This window comes from Spermophilus citellus (assembly GCF_964194105.1).
Source record: "Spermophilus citellus genome assembly, chromosome: 11".
Classification (NCBI taxonomy): domain Eukaryota; kingdom Metazoa; phylum Chordata; class Mammalia; order Rodentia; family Sciuridae; genus Spermophilus; species Spermophilus citellus.
The window spans coordinates 89,644,605-89,657,856 of record NC_138192.1 but is presented as its reverse complement, the minus strand read 5'-3'; the positions used below and the strand labels follow the sequence as shown (position 1 = coordinate 89,657,856).

General features: G+C 32.2%; 1 protein-coding gene across 4 annotated transcripts in view; it reads left to right on the top strand.

The window, feature by feature from the left end:
• The window catches only part of TFPI (tissue factor pathway inhibitor), a 71,867-nt gene that overhangs the window by 37,769 nt on the left and 20,846 nt on the right, over nt 1-13,252 (top strand). For all 4 annotated transcript variants that reach the window (XM_081260903.1, XM_081260904.1, XM_081260905.1 and 1 more), the window contains exons 2-4: nt 492-614; nt 7,614-7,811; nt 10,948-10,986. In XM_081260903.1, the coding sequence (XP_081117029.1) occupies nt 494-614; nt 7,614-7,811; nt 10,948-10,986 (358 nt within the window). In that variant the 5' untranslated portion in view covers nt 492-493. The remainder of the gene's footprint in view (nt 1-491; nt 615-7,613; nt 7,812-10,947; nt 10,987-13,252) is intronic.

Here is a 13,252-nt window from a genome sequence, read left to right as displayed (position 1 = left end):
AATATGTCGCAAAGGAAACAAAGTTGGAATTTCTGAAAATGTGTTTCCTCTTTAAAAGAGGGATCAGAGGAAAGGGAGAAAGAACTATTAACTGAAAGTTGCATTAAGAACATAACAGAAAAATGCAAGAAAAATAAGAATAGCTGTAAGAACTATGGAAAGTATGGTTGCACATGAAATGGATCTTAATACACACAGCTGTACAGATTAGCAGTTACCCATGGCTCTTAGTAACTGCCCCTTGAAATTGTATTTTCAGTGTTGAAATATGACCTGTATAATTGAATATTATTAACTTTATTTACTAATAATGTTTTTTCCGTAAATTTAAATGTATCCTACACATTTTAAATATGATTCATGGCATATATGAGTCTTAGAGATGTACATGTATATGTATTTAAAGTCACAGAAATTTGTATTCCAGCAAGGCTAGAGATGGGCTCACATCAGCACTGTATTTACTGGTATGTTTTGATTTTGTATTTCAGAGATGATTTATGCAATGAAGAAAGAACGTATGTTTTGGGCTTCTGTATGTCTGCTGCTTAGTCTTGCCCCTATGCCTCTTAATGCTGTTCCTGAGGAAGATGAAGAACACACAAATATCACAGGTAAAATGTTACAAACATTTATCTTGTTTAGTTGGTCAAACTTCTCAAGTTTTTTTTTTCTTTTCCTTCATGTAGGAATTTTTTTTTTAAAGTCGTATTTCCCTTTGGACACCTCTTATACGTGAAATTATTATCTTTTAAACTGAGTCCAAAATCAAATCACCAGAGCAAGAAAGTCTCTGGGCTACAATATTAAACACTGAAGTCGCTCTGAAATATTGCAGGGAGCAAAGTGCTGAAGAAAAACGATGCCACCATTTTACTGGGAGAAAGTAGTGTGGGAAGGAAAAGGAAACTACAGATACTGGAGGTTTCAGCCATTCTCTCCTTATTGCCCATATCTCCAAAAAGAGAATTTCAGAAAGGAAGCTAATGTAAGAATCTAGTCTAGAAGAGTTCCATAGGACCTTGTAATGCAAGTTAGTTCCAATCCCAAAAAAACTCTGAGTATAAAAATGAACATACTTATAATGAAAAATAGAACAAGGAAAAGGCTGCATAGCATTTGTTATCTAGATTTATACTTTACATAAAAAGTTATATTTTGTAGCAAATTAGTAAATTATTGACAGACATCTCAAACTATTGGTAATAGAGAATATTAACCTTGTGATAGCCTCTATCATTTATTTTGTAGTTTGTTATAGACATTTCCATAAATACATATTTCAATTTCACATCTCTAACCACTTTAAATTAATGATTTTCAGTGTATTCCCTTTTAACAAAGATGTATGAATACATTTTGTGTGTGTGTGTGTGTGCCTGAAATGGGTTGGTTCAAAGCAAACAGTAATGATTGAAACCAGATACTTAAGAATCTCACAGTTTCAGAGGGAAGCCTGAAGGGTAGACAGGCCATTTCTGTATAATTTAGTGCACAGAGCGAAAGAGCATGCAGAAGCTGCTGCTCTTGATACAAAGAGAAATCAACTCATCCAAACTTGGTGATCTGAGAACTTGGCTTGGAAATACAGTGTTATAAAAATTTCCTAGATATTCAAGAAAATAAAAACCATTCTGTTCTTTGGACAATAGGAATGTGGACCTTATGAGATTATGTTTAGTCCTTTATTTAACTCTTTTCTCAAATGGGAATGAGATAAGTAATGACATCCTGAAAGTTAGGGGGACAAGGGATGTTGAGGACAATATCCCAACAAGATAAAGACAGGCAAGCTCATCTTGGGAGGTACAAAGAGAATGGGTCCCAGTGTTCTCTCTGTCCAGTCTCCCTTGAAGGACTGAGAAAATGTATGCCAGTTATGTAGGAGCCTCCACAGTCAGGCAGGAAATTGTTGCTGATGCCACAGTCATCCAGGAAACCAGAATTAGCCTGTCAATAATTAAGTCAAATCTTAAACTCACTACAAGATAGCTTGCTGACCTAGATGGAAAGGAAACGATTTTGATTATAGCATAGACTTGAAGACCTCCTGGCTTACTTGTTACATAGTTTTGTTTTGTTTTGTTTGTTTGTTTGTTTTTTTCTGTTTTATTTTTCATTGATCTTGCAACACCATGATACCACATCTGAATGAATTCAATTTTGGAGATACAACTTGTCACATGATGCCAAGATCATACCATCACTTAATAGAAATATATTGTTTCATTGAAATAAGGTACTATCATTTACAGAAAAATATACAGAATTTTTCTACCTCTCTCACAGTCAACTGTAGACTTTAAAAAAAATCAGCCCAAACAGCAGGTATGAGGATGTAGAATAAACTTCTTGATAAGAAAACAAAATAATAAATAAAAGTACTGATTTTTTTAAGCCTTTGGACTAGGAGACACAAAATTAGCCAAACACATTTAGAGAAAGACAGATATGTTTCAGCAGAATCAGAACTGAGCAGGCCTGTGTTCACAGAGGTGGTTTTCCATTCATACCTTTGTGAAATTAAAAGTTATTTAAACCCTCTGAATTCCAGTGTTCCAAATTGTAAATAAGTGTTGTCATAACTTACTTCCACATGGTTGGAAACAGCATAAAGGCATCTGGCACACTTTCCTGGCAAAGAGAAGGCAAAGAGAACCTATCTGTATTGTTCCTTTCAATAGAAGTTGAATTCTTTAGTCAGAGAGCCAAATGGCAGGTGGCCTCTTTTACCTGAGAGCTCTAGATTCCCAGAGGAGTGACCCAAGGATGAGAGTTCTAACAGACAGGACATGACATTTCCTCAGGCACCAAATAGTTTACTGAGCCTTTGATCCAACATCCCAGGACACATTCTCAACTGTGGAACACAAAATACCTGGAATCAACTATAAAAATGGTTGAATGCAAACCATAATTTTATTTGTGTGGCTACCCCAGATTCAATTACTATGATATTGCCCCTGTAATCAGAAGCAGATAATCCTGACTTATTGACATTTTCTTCAGGTCTCAATTTCAAGTCTCAGGAAACCTAGCCTTAATTCCCTGAGGTAGGCATCCTGTTACAGACTTGCAAGGCACTCTGAATCTCCCAAATATTTATGTAAGTCTGCAAGGTTTACATACTCCATGAGAGGGTTTGCTGCTATCCAATCTACTGTTCACTTGCTGAGATGCCACAATGCCTAACAGATACATGATCAGCAAAGCATTATTAACATTCAAAAAATTTATCTGAATAAGCAATGGAAAACAAGGAAGGCTGCCATCTCTTTCAAGTGGGGTGGTGAAGCACTGTTTGTCAGACAACACACAGAAATAATCCTCCATTTTAGGAATGCTATGCTTAAGTATGGATCACAAGGTCAATGCATGAAAAGGTATTCTAATACAAAACTTCTGTAAGAAATGCCTTAAACTGTGCATGGCAGTAAGGAATAATAAGAGGAATGATATTAATAAAATACAGTCAATTAAAGTTGATAGTGTTTCTTTAGCCATTTGCTATGGAGTTATCACCTTTCATTGTTGAAACTATTTTTATTTTTATAGAGTAAATTTAAGAAAAGTATAAATAATTGAGCAAAAATTTTATAATTAAATCATGCCATAAATAAGTCATAGAGGTATGTGACAATATCACACAGATATTAAGAATGAGTGAGATATCTGCTGTAAAACTGCTTGGGAGTTAATGCTACATCCATCACTTATAGTGTGACTTTGAGAAATATTTGCTTAATTTATGCAATGCTATTTTATAATTTGTAAAATGAAGATAATGTCAATCTCAGAAACTTGAGATCATCAAATGATACAATTATTTAAAAATCTTTGTATTAGAATATCTTTTTGTGTGTACCTCTTTGTGCTAAGTAATTACTCAGTAATACTAGCTATTGTTGTTACAATAACTACATAAGGACACTTTGGTTTGCAATCTTTTACTTTGTGGTACACTGATACACTCTTGTGGTGAAGTTATTGAATAGCAGGCTGAATCTGGGGCAGGTGATTCCAGATGAGAGCTATAAAAGTTTTAGCTGGATGATAAAGACTATCAACTATATTGAGAGAAAGCAGTGTAACTATTAATGCAAATGAATCTCATTTAAATCTTTGAGTAATAAGAATGTTTTTCCTGAATATATTTGGAAATGTGGGTATTATGTGTTTACCTGTGTATATCATAGGTGTTGATCTGTACTAAAGGAGTCTACCTGAAACACTGCTTCAATTCCTGGAGTCTCTAAAGTTCTAAAGTCACCTTTATTTGGGAGTGAGAATCCATAGTATTCTATGAGAAGACCTGTAAAAATTTCTGAGTTAACAGTTTATAGCTATAAGATTCAAAACGCCAGGTTATTTTTATTCCTGGTTCATTTCTTTAAAGTATTTAAGCAATTCTGAGGTCTGATTCTGACATCAGATATTTATCAAATCAATGAGACAATTTTTTTCAGTACCCCCAAAATGTGTGCAAAGCATACAAGCTCATAGTTCCAATTCTTTAAGTTAACTGTTGGTCTCCTGTAAGTCAAATATATCAGTTTGGGTCCTTAGGCAAAACTCTAGGTTTTCACAGCTTATCAATTCAAAATATGAGTTATAGCATTCTAAAATTCTTAAGACAGGGAATATGAACATAATTTATAATTATTTATAAATATATCACATCAAATATACCATTTGACAATTATAACCAGTATTTAAAGGGAGAAAATATTTTCTCCCCACAGCTCATTTTTGCTTACATATGGATATTGATCTATGGAAAGTATATTCAGCAACCTTCTGAAATACAAATTCTTAATGTTTTAAAATATATAGGAAAATATTTTTGCATAAAATTTTAAAAAAAACAGAAATATCAAGGACGAATAAAAGTATTTATTGGGCTGGGGATGTGGCTCAAGCGGTAGCGCGCTCGCCTGGCATGCGTGCGGCCCGGGTTCGATCCTCAGCACCACATACCAACAAAGATGTTGTGTCCTCCGAGAACTAAAAAATAATAAATATTAAAAAATTCTCTCTCTCTCTCTCTCTCTCTCTCTCTCTCTCTCTCTCTCTCTCTCTCTCTCTCTCTCTCCTCTTTCACTCTCTTTAAAAAAAGTATTTATTATGAGAAGTATGAATTTTAGTACACATCATTAGGTATCAGAAAGTGTGTGTGTGTGTGTGTGTGTGTGTGTGTGTGTGTGTGTGTGTTACTAGGGACTGAACCCAGGGTTGCTTTATCATTGAGCTATATACCTAGCTTCTTCTGTTCTTTATTTTGAGGCAAGGTCTTCTTAAGTTGCCAAGGCAGGCCTTGAACTTGCAATCCTCCTGCCTTAGCTTCCTGCCTGCTCAGAAACTCTTAATATGCCACAGAAACCTTTGGGAGACAATATTGATTTATCAGAAAAGTTTATCAGCATAAAATATTAGATAAAGAAATAGAAAAAAAGCAAATGAAATTAAAACTTGTATACATTAATGAATGGTTAATTCATTATGATGGAATTATTTGCAAATACTACGTGTATTGATTAAATTTGATGACACCATGCTATAAGTAAAAAAAATCAAAAACTATATTGGCAGCTGAGTATGGTGACTTATTACTGTGCTCTGTGACTTGAGAGGCTGAAGAAAGAGAACTGAAGCAAGACTGTCTCAAAATTTAAAAGTGATAATAATAAATTTAAAAATGGCTATTTGTGTCTCAGTGGTTAAGCACCCCTGTAGTAGCAAAAAAAAAATAAAATAAAATAAATAAAACAAACAAACAAACAAAAAAAAACAAACAAAAGCACAAACACAAAACTCTTTGGGCCAATTGAATAGAAACCCAGAAAAGCTGAAATGCAAATGCTCAAATACACAGAACTCAAATTTAGTTAAAGGTTTGACCAATATTATAGTTTATTAATAAGGGAGTCCACAACAATCGTGTTTGGTGCTGAAAGTTTCCCTCTCTCATAATATCCTCTGTCACATATTAGTTCTATCTTATCAAATTTGGGGTCTGAAAAATTTATTATTCTATCATTTCTGTTAGTTCAATTTATTTTATTTGAAGAAAAAATGCCAATTCAGTTATCAAATAGATCAAAATAGTGATCAAAAGTTTTAAAGGTTGTATTGGTAGTTAAGAGAAAATTTACATGTCCATAAATAATCATTGTCACTTATATCAAACAGCACAACAATACAAAATTCTGATAGAAATCTGTGTGTGTGTGTGTGTGTACATACACTCAATACATAGACAATATCTGAAAAGTACTCTATAGCATTCTTTGGTCATTATTCGGTTGTACCAATCACAATTTTATTTATTTATTTTTTAGTTTCTTTTCAGTTTTTAAAAATGATAAATGGGATGATATGTATTTTCTGTGTATAACATGATGTTTCAGGGTTGGGGCTGTAGTTCAGTGGCAGAGCACTTGCCTTTCACGTGTGAGGCACTGGGTTCGATTCTCAGCACCACATAAAAATGAACAAATAAAAGTAAAGCCATGCTGTCTATCTACAATTACAAAAATTCTTGAAAAACATAACGTTTTAAAGTATATGTGCAATGTGGAAGGATTAAATCTAGCTCATTATATATGCAGTGTGGAAGTATTAAATCTAGCTCATTAATCCATGCCTTACCTCACATAGTTACCAATTTTTTTGTGGTGAGAACACTTTACATCCACTTTCAGCATTTTTCAATAAGAAACTACCTTATTAGCTAGAATGACCATGCTGTTCAATTGAGCTCCTGAATTCACTCCTCCTGACTAACTAAAATTTTTATGATTTGACCACCAAATCCCCAACCCATCCCCAATCAACTATAATTTTAAAGCTATCTCACTGGAAAATTCTGTAAACAGAACTAGGTGTTTATTAATATTACTGGACTTGATAAAAAAAATCTAATTTTAAAACTTTCATTGTTTTCTTTTTTGTGAATATCCTTCCCATAATAGGAAATATTTCTGTGACTAATATAAGTAAATATTTAGGAATCAAAATTATAATTCAAGGTCAAGAAATTTCTTCATTTCATTTAAAACAGAAAGATTTGTTTGAATTTTTGCAACATTACTAAACATTTTTATTAAAGATGTTTCATGTGTAAAAAGTGACACACGTATGGATTAGGAAGAGAAACTCAAAAAATCGCCCATTAGCATTTGTCTTTAAAACCTGAGTCAAAAGCAGAGGTCTCTATTCCAGTGAGTGAACACATTCTCTTAGTTAAGTTGCCTTATTGTCACTGTTGAATTCCATGTCTATCAACTGGTAAATATTTAACTAATTATAATTATCAAGAGTCTAGAAAAGATATACTATATTTTCTTTAATAGTTGATGAAAAATAAACTTTAACAGTTGATAAGGTGAATCTCATTTAGTTAATAAACCTTTACCTTTTGGATAACTAAATAACTTGTCATGTTTTGCAATGAGCTTGCTTTATTGTTGTCATACTTTCCCTAAAATAGGAACATATTAAAAAAGAAATGAAAAGAAAAGAGAGAACATTATTATGGCTTTGGTGGAGGAGTACATGTTTTTTTACATTGCATGTTTTATTTATTGATTGGTTTTTCCATTTTTACCTTCTAGATACTGAGTTGCCACCACTGAAATTGATGCATTCATTTTGTGCATTGAAGGCGGATGATGGGCCATGCAAAGCGATGATGAAGAGATTTTTTTTCAATATTTTCACTCAGCAATGTGAAGAATTTGTATATGGGGGCTGTGAAGGAAATCAGAATCGATTTGAAAGTCTGGAAGAGTGCAAAGAAAAATGTGCAGTTGGTAGGTTTCTGACCCAAGAATCTTGGTGGCTACTGAGTCTAATCATAGAGTTGATAATCTCAGAAAAAAGTAATGGAATGTTATTTTAACTTTATCAAAGAAATATATATATATATATATATATATATATATATATATATATACACACCTTTTGGATAACTAAATAACTTGTCATATATATATATATATATATATATATATATATATATATATCCATATTTTGGGTTTTCATGATCAAATTCTATTTTTAGTTTTCATGTTATTATTATAAGCTGATTAAACCTGTTTTATTGCAGTCCACTCTTCTATATAATAGAGTGGGAAGAAAACACTTAAGGATACAGGACAGTTTAGACTTGCAATAAAATAAATGTTATTCAGCCTCTCTTCTTAGCTATGAGTTGGTAGGAAAAGACCTCTTATCTGTGCTGACTTAGTTGTACACAATGATCTTACAGCTGTTTTCTCTTTAGACAATGAACCTGAAAATTCAGTTTAAGACTATCAAGGTATTAATTAGAAAATACTGGTCAATAGAAAAAAAAAACAGTTGGAATGTTTTCATCTCAGTTTATTCTTCAGAATAGCAAGATAATTGAAATATAGAAGAATCGGAGTCATTTTATTTCCCCAGCTTCTTCCACAATACTCCCCCATGGCATGTTCTTCCTATTTGCCGGAACAGTTGTGCTATATATAGAGGCAGCATCTTCAGTTAGTAACACTAGATACCTTGTTTTGTGCAAAGCAGCAGCTGTACATTCTCTCACCATAGATGTCATAGGAATGTCACTAGCACAGATCAGGCAGCTCAGTGGTCCTCAGTGGTACCACTGGGATTTGTGATTGCTAGGTCCTTTTTCAACCATAAAAGATTTCTACACACTGTTTTCTCTTGTATGTGCTGGGGCCAAGTATCCTGTGTTGATTTGAAAATCATTCTTGGTCATCAGATACCTTGGTTAGAGGCCTGGTTGGCCCATTTCTTTTTAATTCTTTTTTTTATCTTGGAGCCAATTTATTTTCATCAACTGGTCTTTTCTCTGACACTCACATCTGTTTCCTTTTTTTTTCTAATTCAGAAGTCTTTTTATTCAACATTGTGCAAAAGATTTTTTACTTAGAAGTTATCAAATATAATCATTTGTCATTAGTAACATCCCATCTTCTAATCTTTTAAAACATCATAATGGACAAGCACACAAATAAATGTAAATCTCTTGTGGTCATTCATTATCTCTTCAAAATCCACTTAATATTGTTGTATGAATCCCTGTGTTTTTTATACAGTAGGATACTATTTGGGATATAGCTGGTGTATAGAAAAAATGCTGCTAGACTTAAAAAAAAAATTTAAAAAAACACCTAAGGAAAGAGTTCTATCTTGAGCCTTGATGGATTAAGTAGAGCTGGGTATTCATTTCTAACATAAAGAACTAAAAAAAAAAACTGCATAAAATATACAAGGCAACTGTTTCTAAACATTAATCAAAAGGTAGTACAGGATTATAATCACTGAGAGAAAGGAAATACATGAGATGAGCCTCACAGTCTGCCCTGCTTTCTGCATGAAATCATTCTAGACCACTGTTAAGGGGAGGGAACCCAAAAGCAGCACTGTAGAAACTTTGACTGAAGGAGATGAAGACTGGGGATTAGGAGGCTGGGGAAGATGTAGCTTTAGTAACAATATATGGAAGACAATGAATTTGCACAGAGGGAAAATAAAACTCAGAAGTCTGGATAGAATTCCCTCTGAGTTTGTCTCTTAATAAAATTCTGCACTTATTTAATAAAAATCTGATGAGTTTGAGGAAATAATTATCATGGATGTATTAATAGAACAATTCCAGAAAGCCCCCATAACTGAAAACTATGTAGAATTTAATTTTATAATAGAACTAAATTATACCTAGAATGAAGAGTACTTTGGATTTTCCCCAACAAATCTTTAAGACAAACCTTTAGGCATCCAGCTGATCCTCAAGTGACTTAACTACCCACCAAAAGAAACTTCAACATTCTTTAAATGAAGACAATAAAATCCATCCATCAGTAGTATGGTAGTTTAAAAAAAATTATCATCTGTCCTTGCAAATAATGTTAAACGTTTAAAAAAACATGCAAATTGTGATCCATAACTAGGAGAAAATAATGACTCGATGAAATAGGTAGAAACAATAAAAGTGACAAAGGTAGCAGCTAAGAATGTTCAAATAGCTATTACAAATACATTATAGAATTTGAAGAAAGCATGAACATAATATGGGAAAAAAACTGAAAAATATAAACAAACACTAAATGGAAATTCTAAACCTGAAAAATATAATATATAAAGTTAAGAAAGTTTAAGTCCACAGAAGAAAATATCAGTGGACCTAAAGACAATGAAAGAAACTGTTAAAATGAAGCACATTTGACCCACTCCCCCGCCCCCTCCAAAAAACAAAAACAAAAAAGATAAAATCCCTGTAATTTGCAGCAACACGGATGGAACTGGAGATCACTGTGTTAAGTGAAATAAGACAGACACAGAAAGACAAGCACCACATGATCTCTCTCACATATGCAATACTAAGAAGTTGATATCATAGAAGTTCAGAGTAGAAAGGTGTCGCCAGAGGCAGGGGACACTAGCAAAGCAGAGGAGGGTATCCTGGGAGAGGTTGATTAGTGGATCTTAAGTTACAGTTAAATAGGAGCAAGCAGTTCTGGTATGCTATTGCACACTAGGGTGACAATAGATGACACTAAGTGCTATATGTTTCACAAAACTAGAAGAAAAAAATTTAAAGTTTTCATTCTAAAGATATGATTTATGTTTGAGAAGATATGTTTAACTTCCTTCAAACCTCATATGCATGTATCAAAATAGCACATGGAAACCCATTACTATGTATAATTTTATGTCTTTATTTATTTGTTAAAGTATATTTCTTAATCGTGGTGGATTTGTGGTTACAATAATTGGAAAAAAATCTTTGAAGGAAATGAAAAGAATTTTAATTCTTAAGATATTCTGTACAAGGATAACCTAAGTGGTAATGAATATATTATCCTAGTTTGTTAAAGTCAAAGTCACGATATTACATTATAAACTCTTGTAATTGATACACATGTATTGTTTTTATTGCAGGTTATCCAAAGAAGATATCAAAGAAGACATTTAAAAAAGGTGAACATTCATTTACATACATGTTAATAGAATTTGTGCAAAAGGCATTTAGATATTCAGTTCTTAGGTTTCTCTGATACAAGGTTGATCATACATTTATATGATGTTTGAAATGGTGTTCTGTTTCCATGGATCTGATGAAAAATAAGAAATAATTTACATGATATTTGGTGGAAAAGTTTCCAAACATTGTATTTGTTCTTATTCTAAAGCATCGTGGTATTTAGAGTTATATTACTCAGAATCCAGAGCCACACATGCTATTTTAACATCTTCCAATAATGACTTAAGTGTTGCCTCTCCAGTAAATTGCCTTTCCAGTTTAGGCAATCCTATCCCATGTTAATCTCAGCATTGTGTGGCTTCAGCAAATTTCATTCAATCTCTACCTGAATGGATGCTTGTCTCTGAGTTGTTAATAGGTTTATATGCAAAAAACAGTGGTGCTATGTAGCAACTAATAATTACCTTTGTCAGCATTATTTTCTGTGCATGAACATCTTTGATTTTGTGTTTTTTTTAAATAATTATTTATGATTATTTATAAGAACTGAGTATTTTTAGTGAATATATCATAGCAGGACAAGAAACAACATTATAAACAGATGGAAAAAAAGCAATTTCCTCTTCATAAAGGTTTAGAAACTGATTTATTCCAGTTACTATTTATGGCTTTTTACATTTAAACAACGAGAAGAAGTTATTAACTCAGGATGTGAAAAAATACAAAATTTAAAGTTCATTTTTTTATTTAATTGTGGAGGAAAGAGTTGAAAATTTATAACTTATTGATATTCTTTAGACATAACTCACTGACCAAAATTTGAATCCAACTGTACAAATTCAATGGCAAAATTTTATAAGCAACATGAATATGCATTTATTTATAATTTCTAAAAAATGCTACTTGTAGGGAAGTAATAACTATCACTTCAAGTAAATGAAGTTTTAACTGTCTGTAACTTCAAAGAACACAGCATATTTAGAAAGGGAGTTTTATTTACAAAATATTTTCCAACTTCTATGATATCAACTTTTTAGTATTCCATATATGAGTGAGATCATGTTGTGCTTATTTTTCTGTGCCTGGTTTATTTTCATGAAAGGAAATACCAACATTGAAACATTGACTTTTCCCAAAAACAAAATTAGAAAAAGTATATGCAGGTAAATTTTTTACTATAAAATTTTCTATATAATGTCTTTAATAATTCAGAAGCTAGTTATTCTTGATTGATAAGAAGCATGGAAACTAGATAATAAAACTCTATTTACATGAACATTAAAAATGATTAAATGCTAAAACAAATATATAAGGAAGACCTCAATCAACTTGAAATTGAAGACTCTGTAACATTGATATAGTTGCAATGACAGTAGACATTCATTTCAGTGCCTTGGAAAAAGTTTGTTGGAAAGCAATTTCCAAATATGTAGGTCCAAACAAAAGTTCACATTAGAAATTCTATGCTTATGAAAATTTGTATATAGCTTAGAATGTACTTTCTGTGACAATTTTAAGTTCAAGTTATAGCAAACAAGTGTATGCAATTTTGAAAGAATGGTACTTCTTTTATCTACGGACATGGGGAACTAATTTCTTGCTTTATAATCATATTTTAATTTGTAGGCCTAAGAAGAATCATTTTACATGTGTGCATTTTCAACTGTGCACTAAAATAAATTCATGTCTGCCAATGGGGCCACATATGAACAATAAGAACTTTCAGATGCAGAATTTATTAATTGTATATCAGCATAAATTATATTTAATATTTGTTCTTTATAATCAATATTTTATGCACTTCTCTTAAACATAAAACTTTTATATCCTCTGTTAAGAGTATATAAAATTTTATAAGTACATACCAATTAAAACAAATCAAAAGGATAGTAGTTGAATGTATTCTTTCCTTTCCCTTATAAAAAAGTACTATAAAAATTTAAAGAATTGTGGCTTAGTGGTAGAGCACTCGCCTGGCACATGCGAGGCCCTGAGTTCGATCCTTAGCACCACATATAAAAATAAATAAATAAAGGTATTGTGTCCAACTACAACTAAAAACTAAATATTTTTGAAAAATTAAAGAATTTTTTGTATTTCCTTCCCCCATATATTTCACTTAAATGTAAGTCATAATATCATTCACTTTGAAAAACAGGTATATTATGTGGAACAAAAAAAAGATCAACAGCAGGCATAATGAAGGAAATGCAAATCAAACCACAGTGAGTTTTCACCTTGGTCCTATGAGAAAGGATATTA